Source organism: Trichechus manatus, unplaced genomic scaffold (assembly GCF_000243295.1).
Source record: "Trichechus manatus latirostris isolate Lorelei unplaced genomic scaffold, TriManLat1.0 scaffold00147, whole genome shotgun sequence".
NCBI classification, from domain to species: Eukaryota; Metazoa; Chordata; class Mammalia; order Sirenia; family Trichechidae; genus Trichechus; species Trichechus manatus.
The window spans coordinates 5,194,609-5,218,379 of NW_004444083.1; the positions used below are offsets into that span (position 1 = coordinate 5,194,609).

Sequence of the window (23,771 nt, forward strand, 5' to 3'; positions counted from 1 at the left end):
AAAAAAAAAAAAAATGTTTCTTAATATTTTGCTATGGTCCCTTGTGATTCTTTTTCAATGTAGTCTGTTAAAATTTTTAATACATCATCCTTCAATTGTCATCTTTCACCTCAAAGAATAAAACTTATTTCCAGATTCTTGATGCAAGCCACATTTGCTTTAGAAGCCTACAAACAGCATAGAGTTTTCATTATTAACTGTATGCACAGTCCTGTGTACCCCTCTATTTATATTGTACTGAAACTAGCTTTGTTGGTCAGTTGAGTGCGTGAGGGGTTGGCAGACAGCATTAACTCTTTCAGAAGTCTTTACCATCTACTTTAGGCAGTTTGTGTCTTTAGGCACCTCATTGATACTTTGAGCCTCTTACCCAGAGCAGGATAATGGTACAAACCTGTGGACCTCAGATTTAATGCAAAGAATCAAATGAGATGATGCTACTGGGGTCAGATTGCCTAGCTTTACCACTTAAGAGTTGTGCCACCTTGGACAAGGGGCTGACCCTCAGTCTTTGCTTCTCTAAATGGGATAATGACACTAACTATTTTAAATGGTCATTAAGAAGATTAAATGAGGTAATATATGGAAAGTACTTAGACAATGGATGGTACATGGTAAATGATCATTCAATACTAACTTATTTTCATGTGTGAGAAATTACTTTGAAATTTGCAAACACCATGGATGAAAACAAAATGGTATTGATGTTTTCAATGTTACATGTGAGATTCTTGTTGAGACATAATACAGTATAACATTGAAATGTGTCGCCAGTAAGAATCCTTCTCTGAAATGAAGCTATGCACTAGGTATGTGAGTAAGAATGAGAGTGGTTGAAGACAGGCTTATTCGTTCTCCAGTTTATTTATTAAGTGTGCTTACTATGATCTACACTTCTTATATCTACTGGGGAAACAGCGGGGAACAAGTTAGCAAGGTCCCTGACCTCTTAAAGATTAGATTCATTTTTTAAGGGCGAGATTCCATTATGGACAAGTTAAGCTTGTTAACAGGCCTATGAAATACCCAAATAGAGATGTCCAGTGAGCAGATTTCAGTACAAGTTTGGAGTTCAAGGAAGTGGCCAAGGATGGAGATACACATTTGGATGTCTAGTCCAGTCATTGATCTGGAGAGAATCATCTAAGAACCTCTCTAAACAGAGAAGGAGCCAAAACTTTAAAGGCTGAATAGAGGGGAAGTAACCAAAGAAAACTAAGAAGGAATGGCCTTTGAGGTACAGATGTACCAGGGAAGAGTGGATCACGAAGGGTAAGAGAGAAAGGGTCAGCTGTGTGGAATGGTGTTGAGAAGCTGAGTAACATGAAGCCAAAGAGGAGTGGCATCATGAAGGATGTTGGTGGCTATGTTGTGTTGTTGTTAGATGCCATCGAGTCAGTTCCGACTTAAGGTGACTCTATAGTACAGAGTAGAACTGGCCCATAGGGTTTCCAAGGAGCAGCTGGTGGATTTGAGCAGCCAACCTTTTGGTTAGCAGCCGAGCTCTTAACCACTGCGCCACCAGGGCTCCGTTAGTGACAATAGCAGGAATAATTTCCATGGAGTGAAAAGTGTTAGGAGGAGTAATCGGAACATACTTTCGTGCAGAGTTAAAAAAAAACACTAGAAACTTGGTTCTTGAAACTCTTTGGGAATATTGGGAAAACTTACCCCAAGTCAGAATGTCATTTAGTTAGCTCATTAAGTAAAAATAGATGCTTTTTTTTTTTTGACCCTGTGCATCCTTAAGTGTAATTAAGAAATCCAGTTTAGAAATTGAAACTAAAAGATAATGGGCTTTTCGTTTCAGTAGCAGGGACATACGACTCCTTCCCCGTGGATTGCTTGCTTTCTTTGTGCTAAGGCCCATATTCAGAAGCTAAATATTTGTATTTGGGCCAGTTTCCCCAGGCAAGAGAACATGCCTAGATTTATAGGGCAGGTTTCGTCTGCACTTTCAAATGTATCGGGATTAAGTGGATTTGGAGTCTTCTGTATGTCTGCGTTGTTTTTAATTTTTTTACAGTTGATATACAATTTAAAAAAAAAAAAAAAACCTAGGCAATTACTTTTTAAAAAGTAATTTCATTTTGCTTATCCCATTGCCATTGGATCAATTCCAACTCCTAGTGACTCTATAGGACAGAGTAGAACTGTCCCACAGTGTTTCCAAGGCTTAATATTTATGGAAGCAGACTGCCACATCTTTTTTCCACAGAGTGGAGTGACTGGTGGGTTCAAACTATTGACCGTTTGGATAGCAGATGAGCGCTTAACCTCTGCACCACCGGGGCTGAAAATCTACTGCCATTGAGTCAATTCTAACTCATAGTGACCTTATAAGACAGAGTAGAACTGTTCTATAGGGTTTTCAAGACTGTAATCTTTATGGAAGCAGACTGCCGCATTTTTCACCCTCGGAGCGGCTGGTAGGTTTGAACCCTCAACTTTTCAGTTAGCAGCCTAGCGCTTAACTACTGCACCACCATGGCTCCTTCATTTGGCTTATAAACAGCACAAACAACTAACTCATATAACAGCTTCACCTTAATTCAACAGGAGTTTGATATTTAATGGATTTTTTTTAAATCCTCATGTACTTACTTAATAATGCTCTTTTTAATTAATATAACTATTCTTAAACTCATTGTTTTTAATTCAGTGAGCATGATTTTAAATGAAATATTTTGCAAGGTTGCTGAAGAGTGAACTGATGCATTTAATGAATAAGCTTCTAAAAGTTTCCTGGGAAAGAATGTTTCCGTGATGAGGAAACAATATTTGACAGCGTGTAATTTTTTAGGGGTACATTGAAAACTTCTTTATTGCTTTTGGTTTTATAGTATAAAATATTTCTTTGAAAATAGGAATTGATTCCAAAAATCTGAACTAATAAAGCTGCTTCACAGCAGAATTACATTTAAAATTTCATGTTCTTGAATTTTTTTTAAAAAGAGGACAGAATTCTAAATGTAAGAAACCTTCTGACTTAATTTGTTAGGTTTTGAAGGTGTTTTATTAACCAAATCTTTACTGAAAAGCCCAGAGACTTGAAAAGTAATATTTGACATTTAAGTTGAAAAGGTAGATTGAAGAAATAAATGAATCACCGCGTGAGCTCTAATTTCTCATGGATTATCAAAGTAGGTAATTTATTTCCATTCACTAAGCAGAAATGAAAAGCAAAATGCAACAATTCTGGAAAAATAATAATGATTTCACTTTGACCGTAAATGTGTTTTGAACTCCTACCTGGGTTATTTTTATGTAATTTTTGCTTTTTTTTTTTTAATCTCTTGACAGACTACCACTACCACAAACCCAAGAGTTTTTCTAAATTAAATTAATAAAATATAAAACTTTCACTTTGCAATTGCTGTATTTTATAAAAAGATATTGGATTTCATTTCATATGCAGATTTATATTTTTAGCAGTAAGGGAGCTGGCAAGTATTGCAAATATCAGGAAATTGAACTAATACCCATGCTACTACGTTTCGAAGGATACGAGATACCCACTAAGCAGTCAGCAAAATCCACAGCATGTGTGAGTCTGTGTAATGATGAACTGGCCCATAATGTAGTCTTTTTACATAACCTACTTGTCCACAGAATACAAACATGATAGTTATCAATTGAAAATTATTATTGTTGTTGTGTGCCATTGAGTCCATTCCGACTCATAGCGACCCTATAGGACAGAGTAGAACCCCGTAGGGTTTCCGAGGAGTGGCTGGTGGATTCAAACTGCTAGCCTTTTGATTAGCAGCCTGAGGTCTTAACCACTTCACCACCAGGGCTCCACAATTCAAAATTAAGTGGTGTAAATAAAAATGTTTTTATGGATATATTCCATCTTTAGAACCTGAAGATAGATAGACAGATGAGTGCTTGAGTCCTTATCTTAATCTTTGTTTTATTTGACATTTGTTCTAGATGACCATTTCTTTTTTCTTAAATCTTTCTTCTGCTTTAGTTTCTATGATACTCTGGTGTCATTTAGATTTTTTTTTTTTTTTCAGTTTATCATTTTACATTTCTCTTCACTCCTTAGTATCCTTGATCAGCTGTTTCTCTACCCCATCTCTGTACTTTGCATGTTGATATTTCCCAGGATTCCATTCTGAACCCCTTCTCTTTTTCTCCTTGGCTTAAACAAGAACTCACATACAGAAACTACCAGGTCCACATCTCCAGCTCAGTGACCGGGATCAAAACTCATATATCTAACTGCAGCTGGGATATCCCAGAGATGACTGAATGCCCACTTCCAGAATTCATTTTTGTGCTCACTTGCATGTTGCTGTGATGCTAGAAGCTGTGCCGCTGATATTTTAGCTGGACCACCCGTGGTAGACAGATTTCCACAGAGCTTCCAGACTAAGACAGAAGAAAAGCCTGGCTATCTATTTTTAACAGTTAGTCAGTGGGAACCCTGTGGATTACAAGAGAATATTGTCTGATGTAATGGTGAAAGATGAGCCCCTAGGTTGGAAAGCACTCAAAATAAACACTGGTCACAATAATGGACTTGAACATGATAATGATCGTGAAGATGGCCCAAGACAGGGCAGCAGTTCGTTCTGTTGTACATGGGGTTGCCATGAGTTGGAGTGGACTCCACAGCAACTAACAACAATGTATTGAAAGTTTCTAGAACAATGGCAGGTATACAGTACATGTGGTATAAATATTAGATATTATTGTTATGCTCTCAAGCTATGATAGAAAAAATGAGAAGTGATTGGACTAGTGAAGTATTTCCCAAAGCGCAGTCTAGAAACTTCTCGGACTCTGCTACAGATTTCCAGGGTCCTGGGGAGACTGTGGTGGCAGGTAGTTTTTGAGAGTGTAAGTGAAATAGCTACGAGTGTTTGTATTGTAGTGCATGTAGTGCAACATATGGAAGAGACTGCTTCATGGAGAAACTAGAATGGAGATACCAATGAAATACAATCCTGGGGTCTGAGGCACCTGCTGGAGGGAAAGATTTCCGGTACTCCTCCAGGAGTCAAGGGGAACTTGCTTCCTACATATACTTTTATTTACTGCTTTGTGAAAGAATGTACTACAGAGGATGTTGCATGTGTAATGATTTCGTTTCAACACCATCTGTTCTTTCCTTTTCTTGCAGATTGAGCCTTTTTTTCTGAGTGTGGCACTTTATGACCTCAGAGACAGCAGGAAGATTTCTGCAGATTTTCATGCGGATCTAAACCACACTGCTGTCAGGCAAATGATCTCAGGGCTTCCCATGGCTTTGGAAAATGGCAACATTGACACCGTCACTCCAAGACAATCAGACGAGCCTTACATCAAAGGATTTCCAGAGGAATGGCTAAAATTTCCAAAGCAGGTTACACATTTGATTTATTATAGGATGGAAAATGCTTGTTCCGTTGTTCTTAACAATAGATCATATAAGATGGGCAACTTTCCAAAGAAATATTCCCTTAAAGCTGTCCTTTAAAAAAAGTGGAATTTTGTAAATGCCTTCAGTATGGAGTCTTAGATGCTTACTGGCTCCTTTCTTTTTACATAGGCCATATTTTCTGTAAGTAATCCACACTCTGAAATTGTTTTGGTGGCCAAAATCGAAAAAATACTAATGGGAAACATTGCAAGTGGTGCTGAACCTTATATTAAGAATCCAGACTCCAACAAGGTAATGCATAATCTTCCTTACAAATAACTTTAGTGCTTTCAAGAAATGAAGTCTCACTGCTTTTTAATGAACGTTTGATAAATTTAAGTCTTGAAATATTCAATCATTAGTGAAATGAATATCTATCATTTCTTAAACTATGTATTTTTGGTTTATGCTTTTTGATCCAGCAATTCCTGACTCCTGAAATAAATTTAAATGTGGATAAAGTTTTAAGCCTAAGAATCAAAGTATTAACAGTAATGAAAATCTAGGAATAGTCTGCATGTCTCAAAACAAGTATATAAATGCAGTTGGCTTAGACTCAGACAATGCTTATGATAAACTAAGTGATAAAATAAGATAAGTGTATATCAAAATATAATAACACCTAAGTGAAGAAAAATTCAGTTCAAGCCTCTGGTTGCAGTAGTGAAGGATTCTATGGGCAAAATACTGAATGATGCAGGAAGCATCAAAAGAAGATAGACGGAATATACAGAGTTACTGTACCAAAAAGAATTGGTCGACATTCAGTCATTTCAGGAGGTAGCGTACGATCAAGAACTGATGGTACTGAAGGAAGAAGTCTAAGCTATTCCAAAGAAAGGTGATCCAACCAAATGCAGAAATTATTGAACAATATCATTAATATCACACGCAAGTAAAATTTTGCTGCAGATCATTCAAAAGCGGTTGCAGCAGTACATCGACAGGGAACTGTCAGGAATTCAAGCCAGATTCAGAAAAGGACATGGAACGAGGAATATCATTGCTGATGTCAGATGAATCCTGGCTGAAACAGAGAATACCAGAAAGATGTTTTGTCTTATTGACTATGCAAAGGCATTCGACTGTGTGGATCCTAACAAATTATGGTTAACATTTCAAAGAATGGGAATTCCAGAACACTTAATCGTGCTCATGAGGAACCTGTACATAGATCAAGAGGTAGTTGTTTGAACAGAACAAGGTGATACTACGTGGTTTAAAGTCAGGAAAGGTGTGCATCAGGGTTGTATCCTTTCACCATACTTATTCAATCTGTATGTGAGCAAATAATCTGAGAAACCAGACTATATGAAGAAGAACAGGGAAGACTCATTAACAACCTGCACTATGCAGATGACACAACCTTGCTTGCTGAAAATGAAGAGGACTTGAAGCACTCACTGATAAAGATCAAAGACCACAGCCTTCAGTATGGATTCTATCTCAACATAAAGAAAACAAAATTCCTCACAATTGGACCAATAAGCAACACCATGATAAATGGAGAAAAGATTGAAGTTGTCAAGGATTTCATTTTACTTGGATCCACAATCAATGCCTATGGAAGCAGCAGTCCAGAAATCAAATGATGTGTTGCTTTGGGCAAATCTACTGCAAAAGACCTCCTTAAAGTGTTTAAAAACAAAGATGTTACTATGAGGACTAATGTGCGCCTGACCCAGGCATGATATTTTCAGTCGCCTCATATGTATGCAAAAGCAGGACAAGGAGTATGGAAGACTGAAGAATTGATACCTTTGAATTATGGTGTTAGTGGAGAATGTTGAATATAGTATGGAATTCCATTAGAACAAACAAATCTGACTTGGAAGAAGTACAGCCAGAATGTCCCTTAGAAGCGAGGATGGTGAAGCCTCATCTCAAGTACTTTGGACATCAGTCCCTGGAGGACACCATGCTTGGTGAAGTAGAGGGTCAGCCAAAGAGAGGAAGACCTTCAACAAGATGGATTGACACAGTGGCTCAAACAGTAGGCTCAAACACAACAGTTGTGAGGATGGTGCAGGACTGGGCAGTGTTTCGTTCTTTTGTACATAGGGTTGCTATGAGTCAGAACCAATTGGATGGTACCTAACGACAACACTAACATATTCTCCATACAAAGTATATGCTGTAATAATTGAATTTGAGCATGTGCATCAGTTTAGGGCAGTGTTTTATGTATTTGTGAGAGTCCCTTAATTCAGAGTTCAGCAGACTAAAATACACAGATCAAATCTGGCTTGCCTCCTGTTTTTGTAAATAAAGTATTATTGGCACTCAGCCAAACTCATTCATATGTGTATTTTCTGTGACTGCTTTCCTGCTGCAGCAACATAGTTGAGCAGCTGCTTCAGATCCCATATGGTCCATAATACCCAAAATATTTACTACATGACCTTTTACAGAACAAGTTTGCTCACCTCCACCTTACCTAATAAAAGAAAACATAGGACAGACTGTATGTGTGTAGATAACACTTTTCATTCAATATTTTAAGATCTTTTAAGTCAGAGAGAGAAAAAAAAAAGCTGATATTCCAAAACAAGGGTAGTTTTTACATTTGGAATTTCCAAACTAAAAGAAAAATGTTATACAGTTGTTTTGAACACAGAGGATATAGTTTGACTCTTTATGCGGTACATTTGCCAGTAAGACAGAGTTCTACTAAGTTGAACGTAAGATCATTTGGAAAAAATAGTCATCGTTATTTTACATGTACAGTTTGTAAAGTGATGTTCTAAACAATATTTTTATTTACTTTAACTAGTATGCACAGAAGATACTAAAATCCAACAAGCAGTTCTGCAGCAAATTGGGGAAATACCACATGCCATTTGCGTGGGCGGTGAGGTAGGTTGACCTTTTGGCAGTTGCAACCAATAGGATACATATATAGTCTGCATCGTAAGGTTCAGTTTTGAACACCTTTTTATTACCCATTATTTTTAATGTACTCATGCCTAGAAGAATGCTAATGTGTTCATTGTCATAAACACCTTGAGCTTCCCAGAAACTTACATATCTCAAAACAATTTAGCAAGACAGCTCATAATAGACAGAGGTCGTGGTACGTGTGCCGTGCATGCATGTACAGGCATGCCGTGGGTTCTTGGTAAGTACCAAATCAAAGTGAGAGCTTGTTCATAATTTATATTTTGTTCAACAAGCCCTTGACATTACATCAACTCTGTAAGACTGGTGTGCATAAAATTCAGGTGGATGCAGTATGAATCCTTATGTAGTTACATGTTCTCAGCTGTATGTGGAGCACAGAAGTATATGTGTATGTCCATATGAAACCATCAAATGGGTCACTTAACGCTCTTTGATTTTAGTATTGATTTACATAGCCAAATGTATCAATACCAGTTGACTCTGATAGAAATGCTGTGTTATGTGGACACTGATGATAGAATCATCCACCCGGACATGTGGTATACCCTTTACATAAGGAAAAAATATGCTTTCTGGATCTGCCTCAACGTCAATTATTTTCGTACTCCTCAACCTCTTTGTATCCTTATCAGTGTAATAATTTTGTAAAGGAGGAAAGCATGGCATAGACTCATAAGAAAAAAAAAAGATCAGCAATGTACAAACTGAATAAACGAGAAAAAGAATTATATATATAATACATATAATTAGAACTTCAGATAAAACACTTTATGAAAAAATGGCATGAGGGCAGTGTCTGACCTCCTCCAGCTTCATGAGGAGCAAGGAGAATCAAGATCAACAGCCCAAGGCTGATTCGTATGTGGCGGGGGTCAGACATGCCTCCTCTCTCCACCATCTTTACGAATTTTGACACCAACCATCCCTCCCACAGCACTCTCTACTGGGTTTGATAATTCATTGCAATGGCCACACAGAACTCACAGGCCATACTCACAATTATGGGGTTTATTAGGGAAATAACAATTACAGTTCAGGCACAAGAACACTGAGGATACAGTTCTTCCATCAGGATTGCCTCTTCCCAGCCGTGCTCGCAGTCCTCTCCCCAAAGGAACTCGGCTTTCTCCCTGTGTGGGCCGGGAAACCCACCATGCTGTCTCCTGCTGCCAGGACTCTGCTGCAGGGTCTCTGCTTCCAAGTCTCTCCTGCTGGTCTCTCCTTCTTGGGTGGTGGTGGGCTCCTTCTCTCTGCTCTGGAATTGGCTCTCTTTTAAGGCAAAACTGACCAGTCCCCTCAGTGGGCCACAATTACCTTATCACACAGCTCCACCCAGTCACCTGGATGAGAGTCACAAGACCATGGTTAGAAAGGCCACACACAAAAGTAATTAATCGCACTGCACCTTATTAAATATTCATTTAAATATTGGTAACATGGTGACATTGACCCAATAGCTATAACTTTAAAGTCTGGAAGGGTAAACCCATTGATTATGCCATTTTTGGATTTTAACAGTTCCTGGGGTAAGCATGTGTAGAGTAAGCTTGCTGATATTTGTTATGATTTTGAGTTTGCTATTTAAAGTTGTGGGTTGGAGGGGCCCAAGGAGCAGAAATGTGGAAGTTTGGGCAGCAATGTTCGTTTTCCCTAGGCAGCACTGTGACAAGGGAGAAAGAGACTAGATCCCAGTGTCCACCAAACAGGGGTCAGATCAGGCCACCGCTTATTAGTTGGTGGCTCTGGGTGAGTTTCTTCTCTAAGTCTCCGGGTCCCCATCGATAAATGGAGCTGACAATAACAGCCTCATGTGCGAGCTCAGATGCAACAGCATTTGGCATAAAGTAAATCCTAGATATCCCTTTATCTCCCTTTTTTTTAAATCTCTTTCTACAGGGACAACTAAAGCCAGGATATCCCACATGAAAAAGATGTTATTTAGATACACTGAATCCTTTATGATGAATATCACTGTTATTTCTCATAAGCTTTAAGATAAAGGACAACTAGCTATAATTCACTGATCAAACGTTTCTTTATTGTTAAGTATTCTCAGTTTCTAACAGAAAAGCTAGTGGAGGAAGTAAAGGGAAGATGTTCCTTAATAAGAGTGAAATACTCAAATATAGCAAAATTGCAAACGTTTTCTCTCTAAAGATCCAACATTGTTCCAAAGTTTTAGAACCAGACAGAGCTGGGTTCAAAATTCAACTCTATCCCTTGCTAGCCAAGTGAACTTGGACATATTATTTAATCTCTTGTTACCTCAATTTTATTTTAATCTACAAAAAAGGAATAATAATACCTAATTTAATGTCACAAGGATTAATGAGCACAGATATCTACCACACAAAATATAGCTACTACTATAAGTCATTATTCTAATGTTATTATTAAAAGTCACCTGTGGAGTCATATTCACCTCAGTAGTCCCCATTTCTGGTAACTCTAGGGCATTAAAGATAATGTAGAAGAAAGAAGTAAAAGAATTGCCTGTTATTAGAATAACCTGAGCACTTAGGAGAAGAAGTAGCCACTCTATTTTGAATTTAACAAAGTATGCTGGAAGAAAGACAGATGAAGATTTTCAGGAGGTTGACAGTGTTAACTGATGATTGAAGTAATTATTCCCAGGACTGGAAAGCCAACAATGCCACAATTACATGTTGTTAATATACGATTGGTGGTTTGGTTGTAGGTTAGGAAACAGTGTATATACACCACCAATTTATGTGTATGAATATATGATATACACTTACAGAAACATCTCTGGCAATGGAGAAAAATGACTAGCACTACAGTTCGAAAGATTTCATATTAAGCCATTTGGTTTTATCTAACCGCAAAAGGTACAAGATTTAACCAAGGAATATTTTAATTTCCCCTTCACAGTGTAGATGCTGCTTCAAATAAATGTGGGTGGAGTCAGAGGGAAGCTTGTTGTGACTTGTGTCGTCTTGACAAAGCTTGTCTCCTGACCCTTCGGTACTTTACTGACACTGCTGATTCTGTGGCTACTTTTCCGTTCTATTTTCTAGATTGCGGTTTGTTTTGCAATATAGTTTTGAGTGTGCCCTAAAACATTAGGCCCTTAAAATCAACTGTCACGGAAGAAGTGGAGCTGATAATTTAAGTTATGACCATATTTTTACCCAAATCTAATCATCCCACCCACTTCAGTACACACAGATGCTCATCACTTGTGAACATTTTATCTGAAATTAATTTGATGCATGTGTTTATTTTTGGCACCAGCTGTAGTGCCATTTTACAGTGAAAAGGTTATCTTTGGGATAAGTATTGAGAACACATACAGATGGTTACATCTGAATTGGGAGAAAGTTAACACAAGTGTGTCATGTTGTTAATGGAACTCTTTCCTATGCATAACCAAACCAGTTGCCATGGAGTCGATTCTGACTCATGATGACCCCGTGTATTACAGAGTAAAACTGCTCCGTAGGGTTTTCATGGCTGTGACCTTTTGGAATCAGATCGCCAGGCCTTTCTTCTGAGACACCTCTGGGAGGGTTTGAACTGACAACCTTTCAGTTAGTAGTCAAGCACTCAACCATTTGCACCACCCGTGAACTCTTCCATGCATGTCACCCCAGAATCATACATGCCTAAATCCAAGTCAGGCCTATTTAGTGTCTTTTCTTTAAAATTAAACTAGACCAAAATAAAAATTTCATTCTTAAATCTGTACATTTAGAGAAGCACCCTGCGTAACTGTTATCTGATGCTGCCATACAGACAAAAACATTCCCAACCAATGATTGCCAACCTCTGTTTACATGTTGTCTCTTCCAGAGGCCCCTTCTGTCTTCTTATAACCATAATGATTAGATAATTTGTTGCTTAAAAATTTGAAAACTGCCCAACAACCACTTCTGTATTTTTTCCACTGTAGCCATGAAAAAAACGTCTAATTCTTTCTATACAACTATCTATGCTGCTTTGAAGGAGGCTATCAGGGACACCTGAGCCTCTTTTCCTTTAGGCTAGATACCACATTTCCTTTGATCAGACCCCAAATGTCATCGTTCTGAGACCCTTACAATATACTGATTATTGCTCAAATTTGGCCGTTGGGACTAGGCACAATGTCCCAGCCATTCCAAAAACCATCTGTGTAAATGAGTCAGTTCTTTGTTCTCCTTGCCAGTTAGTATATTTATAGAGCAATAACAGAGTACATGGCACTGTGAGCAGTGCTTCCCCCATGGTGCTGTACTCTTCATTCTCTTTACGATGAGTTTCCGATGTAAGTGAACACTCTCCAAACCGAGCTATGGATAAGAACAAAAACAAGTTGCACTGTGCACATCTGGTGAGGTCTTTGAACAGATAGATTAATAAAAATTTAATCAAGCTCAGTTTAAATTCCTTTCATGTTGGAAAATACTGGTTTCAGTATTTTTTTTCACTCAAGCAAGAGCCCTGTATAATATTTTAATATTTAAATAAAAATATCTTCAAGTTAAATATTTTCATTTTGTTTCCCCAGTGTTTTTTGATAAAGATGGTTTTCTTTTTTTTTCCTCATTACTTAGCATAGAAAAATGAGGAAACAGGTTTAAGGAGTCTAAAATATCATTTCTTGGCCCATTCTCTATATTATTGTACACTAGGGCTCTGTGATCAGGTGTTCATTTAAATGTCCATTGCAGCCTGTTTATTGAAAACTATGATTAATTTAAAGAGTAATAATATCCTAGTTATGGCCCTTAAGTTAGCAGAGGTAGAAGTTCAGCATTTCCCTAACATTACACAGAGAGCAATTGCACATGGGGTCTGTTTTTTGTTTCACTGGCACATGATATGATGAAGTTTGAGGAAGAACAAAAGGCGACATCTAAACACAAAGCGTACTATATTACTATATTATTTGAACAAAAATTTTATGTATTCTACATAATTCTGAGGAAATGGATCAAGCAGGAAATAATTTGGATTCATGGTGTTCTCTTAAATTTCTAACTCACGTGTCCTCCATTTTATCTTTGGCTGTGTCCTGAAAGCACATGAGTACATCTATTTCCATTAAAATGTTGCAGGAGTCTGCCCCTCTCCACACACATACACAACCTTATCCCTGCTCCACTAAACCCTACTGGTGCAATCCAAACTGAAGGTGACCCTGTCTTGTCCAGGTTTAGGTTGTCTTGAGGAAATAATAAAAAAGAATAATGTCTGCTCATATTCTTCCTCACTCCATTAATACGCCGAAGTTTTGACATAAGTTACCAAATGTGAGATGTCATTTAAAACAATAGACTAATGGGCTATTGTCACTTAGATACAGAGTTGAATATAAAAAATTAAAGATAACAGAAATACAGTGTGCAAATGAAACTTTTCTTCTAAGAGCTTTGCTTGCCTTTTTATAAGTTTCTGGAGTTTCTTCTGTTTTAAATGGGAAATTAATCAACATAGTCTCTCTAAAAACACAACTGCATAAACAATATCTAAATACCGCCATGAATAAATATCATTTTCTTTCAGATCAGTATTTAAGGACAACCAGGGAAACGTGGACAAAGACTCAAGATTTTCACCATTATATAGACAAGAAGCTAGCAAGATATCAACTGAGGACCTACTTAAACTAGTGTCCGATTACAGAAGGTATGTTTTTTGTTTTTTCTTTTTGGATACTCTTGAAGTTAAGCATAAATAAGCTACATAGCTATCCTTGGTTTGTTATCCCTGCGAAAATGATACCTCATTACCTGATTTTCAAATGTCCAATCTCCCTAAGCAAATGTTTGCAAATGTTTTTCAGATGACTTCACACATGCCCAAATGATACCTCTCAGTAAATTTGCCAGAATGATATGGAGGGAGTGTGAAACTCTATCAGTTATCTGTTGCTATGTAACAAGCCAATCCAAAACTTAGTGGCTTAAAATAGCATTTATTTTACTCCTGAGTCCACAATGTGGACATGGCTAGGTGAGGAGAGTTGACTCTTCTGCATGACATTGTCTGGGTTGGTCAGCTGGGGGCCAGGGGATGACTACTTTCAAGATGGCTCACTTAACGACTAGAAACTTGTCCTGGTTGTCAGCTGGGAGCTCAACTGGAGCTGTGGACTAGCAGCCCTCTCAATGAGATACTTGGGTTTCCTCACAGCATGGTGGCTGGGTTCTAAGAATAAGCACTCCAAGGGGCAGGAAATGATTGCTGATAATTTCCTAAGGCCAAGGCCCAGAAACTATCACAGTACCATTTATACCATATTCCATTGTCAGGCTGTCACAGAACCTAGATTAAAGGGACAGAGACATTGACTCCTCTCAATAGGAGGAATGTTAAAGGATTTTATGTTCATGTTTTAACACTCCAAAGAAAAATTATGTTGCTGTGAACACGATAATTCCTAATATTTCTGTCATCCAAATGCTTTTGGAAAAGACAAAGGCAATTATTAATACGAGAAGAAATACATAAAAGCTACACATTTTAAAAAATGAATCACCATGCCTCCAACATCTGATGATATGATGTTTCATGACAAGGTACATATCTTAAATTGTTAGTCCCCTAATGCACGCACTATTCTTGTGCCCTTTGCCCATTTCTAAATGTTAGTTATTGGTCTCTCTCATCTAAGAGTAACCAATTTCCTTTAATTTTGCTTATTCAAAACAAAAATAATATATTATGAAACAAGCATGATTATGTTCTGTAGATTCAATAGAGGATATGTTTCTATTAACTACAAAGGAAATTTTCCAATGTCCTTTTTTGTTCTGGAAAAAAATATAAACCTTAGGAAGTAAAATAAGGGTGAGGAGGTAAACCTCAGAGAAGGCCCTGAGCCAGTCTAATTCTATGTGATTCTATAAGACCAGTTATTACATACATGGAGAGACTCCCCTTTGCTTCATCAAACTGGCTCTCAAAGATTAACTGGCTAAAAGAAATCATTCACAAGATTATTTGTGGTCTACTGTTTGCTTGTGTCAAAGCTCAGAATTAATAGCTGACTCCTTTTCCTTGAGAACTAGAATAATGCATTGTGTGTGTTTTTGTTTTTCTATGCTGGCATACTTTCACAGAGCTGACAGAGTAAGCAAAACACAGACCATCCCTGGAAGCCTGGATATTGCTGTTGACAACGTTCCTTCGGAGCATCCAAGTATGATGATGATGATGTTCTGGTTTGGTTGTAGAGTTTTGAACATTTAATGGGGTTTCTTTGGTTGGTTTATTGGCTCGTTGGTTGGTTGGTTGATTAGATAGGTATTTTTTCCAAATATTTCTATAAATGGAATTCATTATATTTTAGAAATGTAGGGCTCCTTACTTCTCCATTAAGGGAGACTCTTAAGTATTATAGGACAAGAACTATATTCAAGGTAACCTACCATTTATCTGGTATGCAACTGTTCTGGCAAGGTGTTAAACTATATCATTTAATCCTCAAAACCCCAGAGGGTTGCAAAAGAATAAAGTCAGGTTCAGAGAGTTTAGTAAACCAGTAACCTGTACTGGCAGAACTTATATTCTGTCCAGTTTCTCTGACTCAAAATATAGGGCCGATTCCACACTGTGTTACCAAAGGGTTACGCTGAACATTTAGCCACCGAAGTGACCATGCAATAATTAAAACTGAAATATACTGAGACTCTGTTATTACAGAGAGAGTATGTATCTTTTTCAGAATACGATCAAAAATCTTGTTTGTGTCAGTAGAAGTCAAAAATTGCAGGAGCGTTTAACTTATAAATAAATGAGTTTCAGAATTTAGTTCTCAAATGATGAGATTGGTTTTTTGGTTTGTGTTGTTTCGTTTTGCTACTTCTGGTTTTACCTTTTGGTGACTTTCTCAGCAATGCAAAGGACAAATACAGGCATCCGATAATGAACTACAAATAGGGAGAAGATTATTATCACAGGATATTTGTATTACCATTAGTACTCTTTAAGTTTTCCATTCTTGCAATTTTTCCACAAATATTTTAATATGAAATGCAATGAGCATTATAAGCCATGACTCCAAATCATTTTTATATTGATTGGCATGAAAAAGTAGAGGATAAACCCAGCCATTTCCTCTACCTAATTAGGAGAATGTGGCTTTGATTACCTATACTAAGAAAAAATAATAAAACAGAGAGCTAAAATATTCTCTTTGAGAGAATTGTAGAACATTAGAGAAATTTGAACATATAGTAAAAACTATTATAATTGATTTTTGAAAAAAACCTGGTATTGGATTCCCAAGTACACATAGCTAATCATTTGCTTTTCTGAAGGCAGGAAGATTCCAGATGGACTGAAAGAAAGTAAACAGATTTGCTACCTTTCAGTACCACAACTTCAGCCTCTGAATTATTTAGTGATGGGAGTTTGGATCTGAAAAATTTTAATGGTCCTTTCTGTCTTTTTTCTTAGGCCGTTCCTGCAAGGTTAGGATTTTAAAGGTTGTAAAAACTGAAGAGAAAAATGAAATAAATCATATTCAATAATGCATAGGGTGCTTCAAGCCCATGCTGTGAAATGATTTCATAGGTGAAACTTACTATTAATCCACTTAAAACTATCAATAATAGACCCTTTGGGCAAAGTTCTGTTTTACTGTGTATCAATATCTGCATTATATTTATAGTGTTATAGCAAAGGTCAGTGGGTTAATCCTTGTTGTATAATATCTGGTTAGTATATTCAGAGGATCATTAGCTAAAATTACTTTTTATATTAAGCTTGATACAAAAAGAATATAGTTATAAACCCATCCAAAAGATTTACCCTTTTTGAGACATCAGTTTTGGTATTAAATACAATGCTTGATTATCTTTCATACCCACCTCCTACAAACTTTTCATTCTAGCATAATTTAGCACAAAATGACATAAATTATAAAGTTTTATTTTGAGTGGATTACTTTTAAAATATGTTAAGTATTGTTTACTTAAAAGAAGAACCATATTGAATGACAAACTTTTATTTTCTGATTTTTTAAGATTGTGTAACATCGTCCTTTATCCCTGTCAAGCCTTTCAATGTGACGGCTCAGCCTGAACCCACGGTGGAGGTGGAAGAATTTGTTTACGACTCATCCAAGTATTGTCGTCCCTACAGAGTCTACAAAAATCAAATTTACATTTACCCCAGACACCTCAAGTATGATAGCCAGAAGTGCTTCAACAAGGTATGATATAAGTTTCTGGTATATCATCATCTCTTTCCACCACACTTAGACCATAGAAGATCGTTTGTTGAAAGTAAAAATACAAATCACTATAGGCCAACACTTTAGAATACAAAACCTTTTGGAAAAAAAATGCTTTCTAAAGGGCAGCGATGGTTTCACCTTAGACAGGTTTAAGGATGCACGGATTTGTAGCATGTTAATATTCCTTTCTGAAACCAGCCCTAAATATTTTTATTCTGGACAACTTCTTTTAGTTTCTAAATATACCCTGAAAATAACATGCTTGTCTCTCTCAAAATGAGCTTTTTTTTGTCCTTTAAAAAAAAAAAAAAATTCTTCCCAGATCTTTCTGCTATTTCTGAACACTATAGATAATGTCACAAGAAAATGGTGGGCATTCTGCTTTTTTCAAAGTCAATTTGATGTTACTTATTTTAGGCACTTGGACTGTATGTGTGTGTGTGTGTGTGTGTTATTTAATAGAAAATTACAGCTTCCATTTCCCCCATTGCAATTTCAGGCACGAAATATCACCGTGTGCATTGAGTTCAAAAACTCCGATGAAGAGGGTGCCAAGCCAATGAAGGTGAGCCAAGTCAGCAAGGGCACACGGCAGGAGAGGGCATAGATTTCCACCACTGAAGAGCTTTTTTATTTCAGTGTATTTGAAAGAGGAGCAATTTCATACATTTGTTTTAGCCATCATTAACTAGATCTATTAGAAATGGCTGTCCCCTGGTTCTACTTAGCTTTTTATGGTGTAAATAACAGAAAACCATTCTAGTGTGAACTAAATGCAGAGGTTAGTCTCTGGAAAACGTTGTCCTTTCCATAGATTAGCCTGTGTCTTGAATCAGCAGCCCTAATTTCAAAAGGCACATGCCTGCCAGCCTTCCTGTGGTCTGTGCGGGAGGGCTGCTGCATTTTAGGCCTCCCAGAAAATGCGGTGGTCCTGTGGAATGATCACATGGATGGAAGGTGTTGTGCCCGCTGCCTGAGGAACAAGCAGATCGGCCTGGAAAGTCAGTCTGGTTGTTGATCACATGATTTTAATAAGATCAATAAAACTCAGATTTGTAGGCACTCTGCTGTTTTAACCTTTAAAACTGTAACTGGACGCCAATATTTAGAGCTCATTTTTGGTATATACTGTTTTTATTTTTGGGACTTCATGCAACAAAAAGTAACCTATAAAAAGAGAAGGGAGGATTATTTTTATCGGGCCAGTGGCCTGCTCTTCCCAGTTTAGGTGAATCATAGGAAATAGATTGTAAAGTGTAATTCTAATTTCTAACTAGTTGCCACCATTATCTGAATTAACTTCTTAAAGCACTCTGTTGCCTACCGATTGTGCTACCCTGATTTTGCCACCAAGAAGTTTGTTGGATTATTCAGAAGAATGGTGATTAATTTAAGAATGATAGAATGAATCATGCAGAGTAAAGAGGAAAGGCTCTTTAAAATTGTCTTGAGCAGGTACCAAGCTCCCCAACAGCATTAGCATCGGGAGAGAAAAATCAAAGTGAAATGTAATTGTCAAGCGAATTACATTTGGCCTGATGGCAAACTCTCCAGGCCTGGTAGAGCAAGGGCTTATGGGAAAATTCTAGGAAAGAGAGACAGTTGCAGGTGTGTAGGTCCTGTTTCCATTGCGTTCTAAAGCATGGCAGAGAGATACAGCACGGCCAGATGTCAGATTCCAGAGGAGGGACCCCCAGACTGGGTTTCAGGGGGCTTTTAAGCTGCATGACTAGGAAGGTGCCATCTCACATCCTCTGGCCTGATTAGGGGCTAGGATACAGTCATAATATAATGTTGGGAGGACCTGGCACCTGACCCGTCCTGCCAGCTCAGCAGTCGTGTTTGGAGGCAAGGATGTTAGAGGTTGGGGTTCAACCAAGTCCTGCAGTTGCCCAGGACTGATTGCCTTAAGCACTAGGTCAAAGTTGTATTCTTTGAGCCTCTGCAGAATCTTGCAGGGATCTCTCTGGAAAAAGTTAATCCTTATCTCCTGGTAATCAAAAGCCATTGAGCCATTGGTGGTTCAGTGGTTGAATTCTTACCTTCGATGTGGGAGACGCAGGTTCAATTCCTGGCCAGTGCGTTTCATGGGCAGCCACCACCAGTCTGTCAGTGGAGGCTTGAGTGTTGCTCTGATGCTGAACAGGATTTCGTGGAGCTTCCAGACTAAGACAGACTAGGAAGAAAGGCCTAGTGATCTACTTCCCAAGACCAACCAGTGAAATCTCTATGAATCATAGTAGTCTGATCCACAAACCATCATGGGGATGACAGGACTGGGCAGCATTTTGTTCCATTGTACATGGGGTCACCATGAGTCGGGGGCCACTTCCACATCACCAACAACAACAACAATCAAAAGCCCGAGAATGAATTGATTCAGGGACTCAGCAATGATGCAATATCTGTATGATGAATTAACACTTCCAAATTTTCTTCAGCCAAGCATCCATTGTATAATAAATATGGGATTAAAAATAAACAGACAAAAAACATTGCCGTCAAGTCAATTCCGACTCACAGTTACAGTTCAGGACAGAGTAGGACTGCCTCATAGGGTTTCCAAGGCTGTAAAACCTTTATGGAAGCAGATTGCCCCATCTTTCTCTTGTGGAGTGGTTGGTGGGTTCCACCTTTCACTGAGCAGCCAAGCGCTTAACCACTGCACCACCACGGCTCCTTCAAAAACGGATAGTAGGCCAAAAAAGCTCAAGGTTAATTAGATGTCTGCTAAGCCTGACACAAAATTTGCCTTTGCACCGGGGTTGGTAACTGAAGATTTGTCGCCTTTTTCCGTGCTCAGCTAAAATCAGATAACTCATAATTGTTCAACTTGTAACTTGTTTGAACAGTGTATTTATGGCAAACCTGGAGGACCCCTCTTCACCTCAGCTGCCTACACAGCAGTTCTGCACCATTCCCAGAATCCAGATTTCTCAGACGAGGTAAGGATGGGCCAGGCCCCTACTGCCACCAGCAGCTCTTATAAAAGGTGAGCGAGTGAGTCAGATAATGCGGGATGACCACACCTCAGACTGAGATTACCCCTTGGCAGGTGTTTTCTTAGCCAAGATTTAGTAACTATGTTAATGGATAGTTGCTCTAGGAGTGTGTTGCAACTTCGTGTACTTCAGCACAGGATTGACCTTTAAAAATGTAATGTTTCTATTATATTATTCTTTTCAAGTGAGACTAATTTCCCCTTCCATTTCACCAGTCAGTATAATAAAGCATGGGTTATATAGCTTTAACCAATCAATGGCAGCTTTCCACGTCATCATAGGAAGAACAAAGAACTAGCGTACATGCCATCACCATTGGGTACAGCCTGCGTGAGCTTGAGTGTGCCTGGACCACCACATCTAAATGGACATGGGAGCAAGAAATGTCTTGGCTAACTTCAAGGACTTTCTTGTTGATCATTAAACCAGACACCATGCTACGCTCCATCCATGAATTATCTCACTTAATCCCCACAGCAGTTCTGAGAAGTACGTACTATTATTACCTTCCTGTTGAAGGATGAGGAAACTGAGGCTCAGAGAGGACAAACAACTTTGCCAAGGACACATACTAATAAGTGGCAGTCAGGATTCAAACTCAGGCCATGTGACTGCACAGCCTGAAGCTTCACCGTTTCACTATAACCCATGTTAAAATATCATTGGGTCAACAGTATTTACAGTGCACATGTTAGCGTATATTATCAACAGCTTCAGACCAGGCAATTACAGTGCTTAAATTTAATTTCTAACCATAAAGCAAAGTCTGAACCAGTGCAACCTGCCGCTGTGTCATATTGTGTCATCTAAATAGGACAACATGCGCCTTGCTGGTATGATGGCTAGAATTAAAAATGTCACACTTTTTGTATTAGTTTCCTATGGGTGCCCTAATAAATTACCACAACTTAGTGATTTAAAACAATGCATATTTATTATCTTACAGTTCTGGAGGTCAGAAGTACAAAGTGAGTCTCACCGGGCTAAAATTAAGGGGTCAGAAGATTTGAGTGATTTCTGGAGGCTTTAGGGGAGAATCTGTTGCCTTGTTCCCAGCTTCTAGAGGCACCCACATTGCTTGGCTCATGGCCCTCTCCCAGGGTTGTGTTACTCTGACCTTGGTTTCCATCCTTCTCACATCCCTTCTGGCTCTGACTTTTCTGCTTTTCTTACAAGGTCTCTGTGATTACACTTTGCCCAGCCGGGTAACCCAGGATAATCTCCCTGTCTCAAGATCCTTAAGTTAATCACATCTGCAAACTCTCTTTTACTGTGGAAGATAACAAAGTCACAGGTCTGGGGATTAGTATGTGGACATCTTTTTTTGGGGGAGAGAGAGCATTATTCTGTCAACCACACCTTTTTACACATTAATCATTTAAAATAAAATTAAAGGAACATGAAGGAAACAACTTTGTGGAACATTTGAATGTTCCTTAGACGTGAGAATGGCGAGAATTGGATTTATTTACTCTGGATAAGTCATCAGAAAACACCAATCACTAGATTTCCTTTCAATCTTTTTGAAAAGGCAAAGGTGCCCGTGCTACATCCTGCCCTTACCCTGGGCAAATGATTTTCATCTGGGTTCAGTTATTATCTCTTTCATTGCAGGTGAAAATTGAGCTACCAACACAACTCCATGAGAAGCACCATGTTTTGTTTTCTTTTTATCATGTCACCTGTGACATAAATGCAAAAGCTAACTCCAAAAAGAAGGAGGCTCCGGAGACATCAGGTACTGGCAGGAAGCAATCCGAGTTAGCGCTACGCTTCATTGATTTGACTTGAGTGGGAGAGTATTTTAAATGCACTGGTTTATTAAAAGTTTTTGTGAACTTTAGTATTCATAAATGATAAATAACTGTATTTTTGTTCCTTACCGTGGAGGCTGGTAATCAGAAGTTTTCTCTTTCTTATCCCTTTGCAGTTGGATATGCTTGGCTTCCTCTGAAGAGGCATGATCAGATAGCTTCTCAAGAGTATAATATCCCAGTAGCAACAAGTCTGCCTCCTAATTATTTAAGCTTTCAAGATTCTGCAAGCGGAAAGGTATTGAGTAATGTATAATTTAAGAGAAAGAAAATACATCAGCTAAATGACATGAAAGGGAGCACTGGTGAGGCAACGGTTAAGCGCTCAACTGCTAACTGGAAGGTTGGCAGTTCAAACCTACCCGGTAGCTCTGTGGGAAAAAAAAAACCTGGGATCTGCTCCCATAAAGATTACAGTCTAGGAAATCCTATGGGGCAGTTCTACTCTGTGACAGGAGGTGGCTATGAGTCAAAATCGACTCCACGGCACCTGCCAGCAACAGCATATGACACTAGGTTAATTTCTTCCTGCTATTTAAATTAACACAGCAATCATAGTCTGTTTGTCCAGTGTAGTTATGAATCAAGTGTACCTATAATATTCCAAATCTTTTCTTTAGCTTATGTCCATGAGAAATGATCTATTAAAAATGTCACTCTGATATCACATTGGTCTCCTTTACCATTACAGCCCAGTGTATTTGCACCTTTTATTTTCCACTTCCATGGTAATGTAAAATGAATGGATCGGGACAGAAAATTAACATAAAACTAAATAACCTATTTATTTTCCTTATTTCTAATTGCTGTAGTGACAGTAACAAACTCTTTTGCAGCACAATACGAGTGACATTAAATGGGTTGACGGTGGCAAACCCCTTTTCAAAGTATCAACATTTGTTGTATCAACAGTGAATTCTCAGGTAAGTAAGATTTTTTCCCCCATAAATTCAGCATCTGAACATCAGCATCTTTTCTAGCACAGAGGATCATAAGGTGTCTCCTATATTTAAATGATGAAACTAATCATTTAAATGGGATGTTAGAAAAGCAGGTGATTGAATGTCATTGTCATGTGTCTGAGAAGGAGAATAAAACCTAGGGGAATTGAATAGGAGAGAAAGTGAGCTTGGTGGTTGAAGTTAAGCCTTCAATATGCCAGAACATCTAGTGAAAAGGAAAGCTTTATCACCCTAACTCTTTGATAAGGCACTTCCACATTGAGGCGTCTCTCCTACAGAGATGCACACATCCCATCAGGATGATTATTTTTAATAAAGTTCGTGTATCATCAGAAATAAATACTTTTTTTTTGGGCTGTTTTAGGATCCGCACGTGAACGAGTTTTTTAAACAGTGCCAAGAAAGAGAGAAAGATACGTCTCAGTCACCTACCTCGAATTTCATCCTCTCTTGTAAGGTAATATGACATATTAGTAGTTCCCAAATAGTTTC

The 23,771-nt window shown here is 38.2% G+C and overlaps 1 protein-coding gene across 9 annotated transcripts in view; it reads left to right on the forward strand.

The window, feature by feature from the left end:
• DOCK10 (dedicator of cytokinesis 10) overlaps nucleotides 1–23,771 on the forward strand; it is a 301,945-nt gene that overhangs the window by 199,053 nt on the left and 79,121 nt on the right. For all 9 annotated transcript variants that reach the window (XR_002825555.1, XM_023740106.1, XM_023740109.1 and 6 more), the window contains 12 exons: nucleotides 5,135–5,356; nucleotides 5,543–5,665; nucleotides 8,187–8,269; nucleotides 13,823–13,945; nucleotides 15,382–15,461; nucleotides 17,290–17,477; nucleotides 18,001–18,066; nucleotides 20,354–20,446; nucleotides 22,118–22,241; nucleotides 22,434–22,555; nucleotides 23,154–23,240; nucleotides 23,644–23,736. Coding sequence is in view for 8 of the 9 variants with exons in the window: in XM_023740106.1 (XP_023595874.1) it covers nucleotides 5,135–5,356; nucleotides 5,543–5,665; nucleotides 8,187–8,269; nucleotides 13,823–13,945; nucleotides 15,382–15,461; nucleotides 17,290–17,477; nucleotides 18,001–18,066; nucleotides 20,354–20,446; nucleotides 22,118–22,241; nucleotides 22,434–22,555; nucleotides 23,154–23,240; nucleotides 23,644–23,736 (1,404 nt within the window). In the remaining variant the exon portion in view is untranslated. The remainder of the gene's footprint in view (nucleotides 1–5,134; nucleotides 5,357–5,542; nucleotides 5,666–8,186; nucleotides 8,270–13,822; nucleotides 13,946–15,381; nucleotides 15,462–17,289; nucleotides 17,478–18,000; nucleotides 18,067–20,353; nucleotides 20,447–22,117; nucleotides 22,242–22,433; nucleotides 22,556–23,153; nucleotides 23,241–23,643; nucleotides 23,737–23,771) is intronic.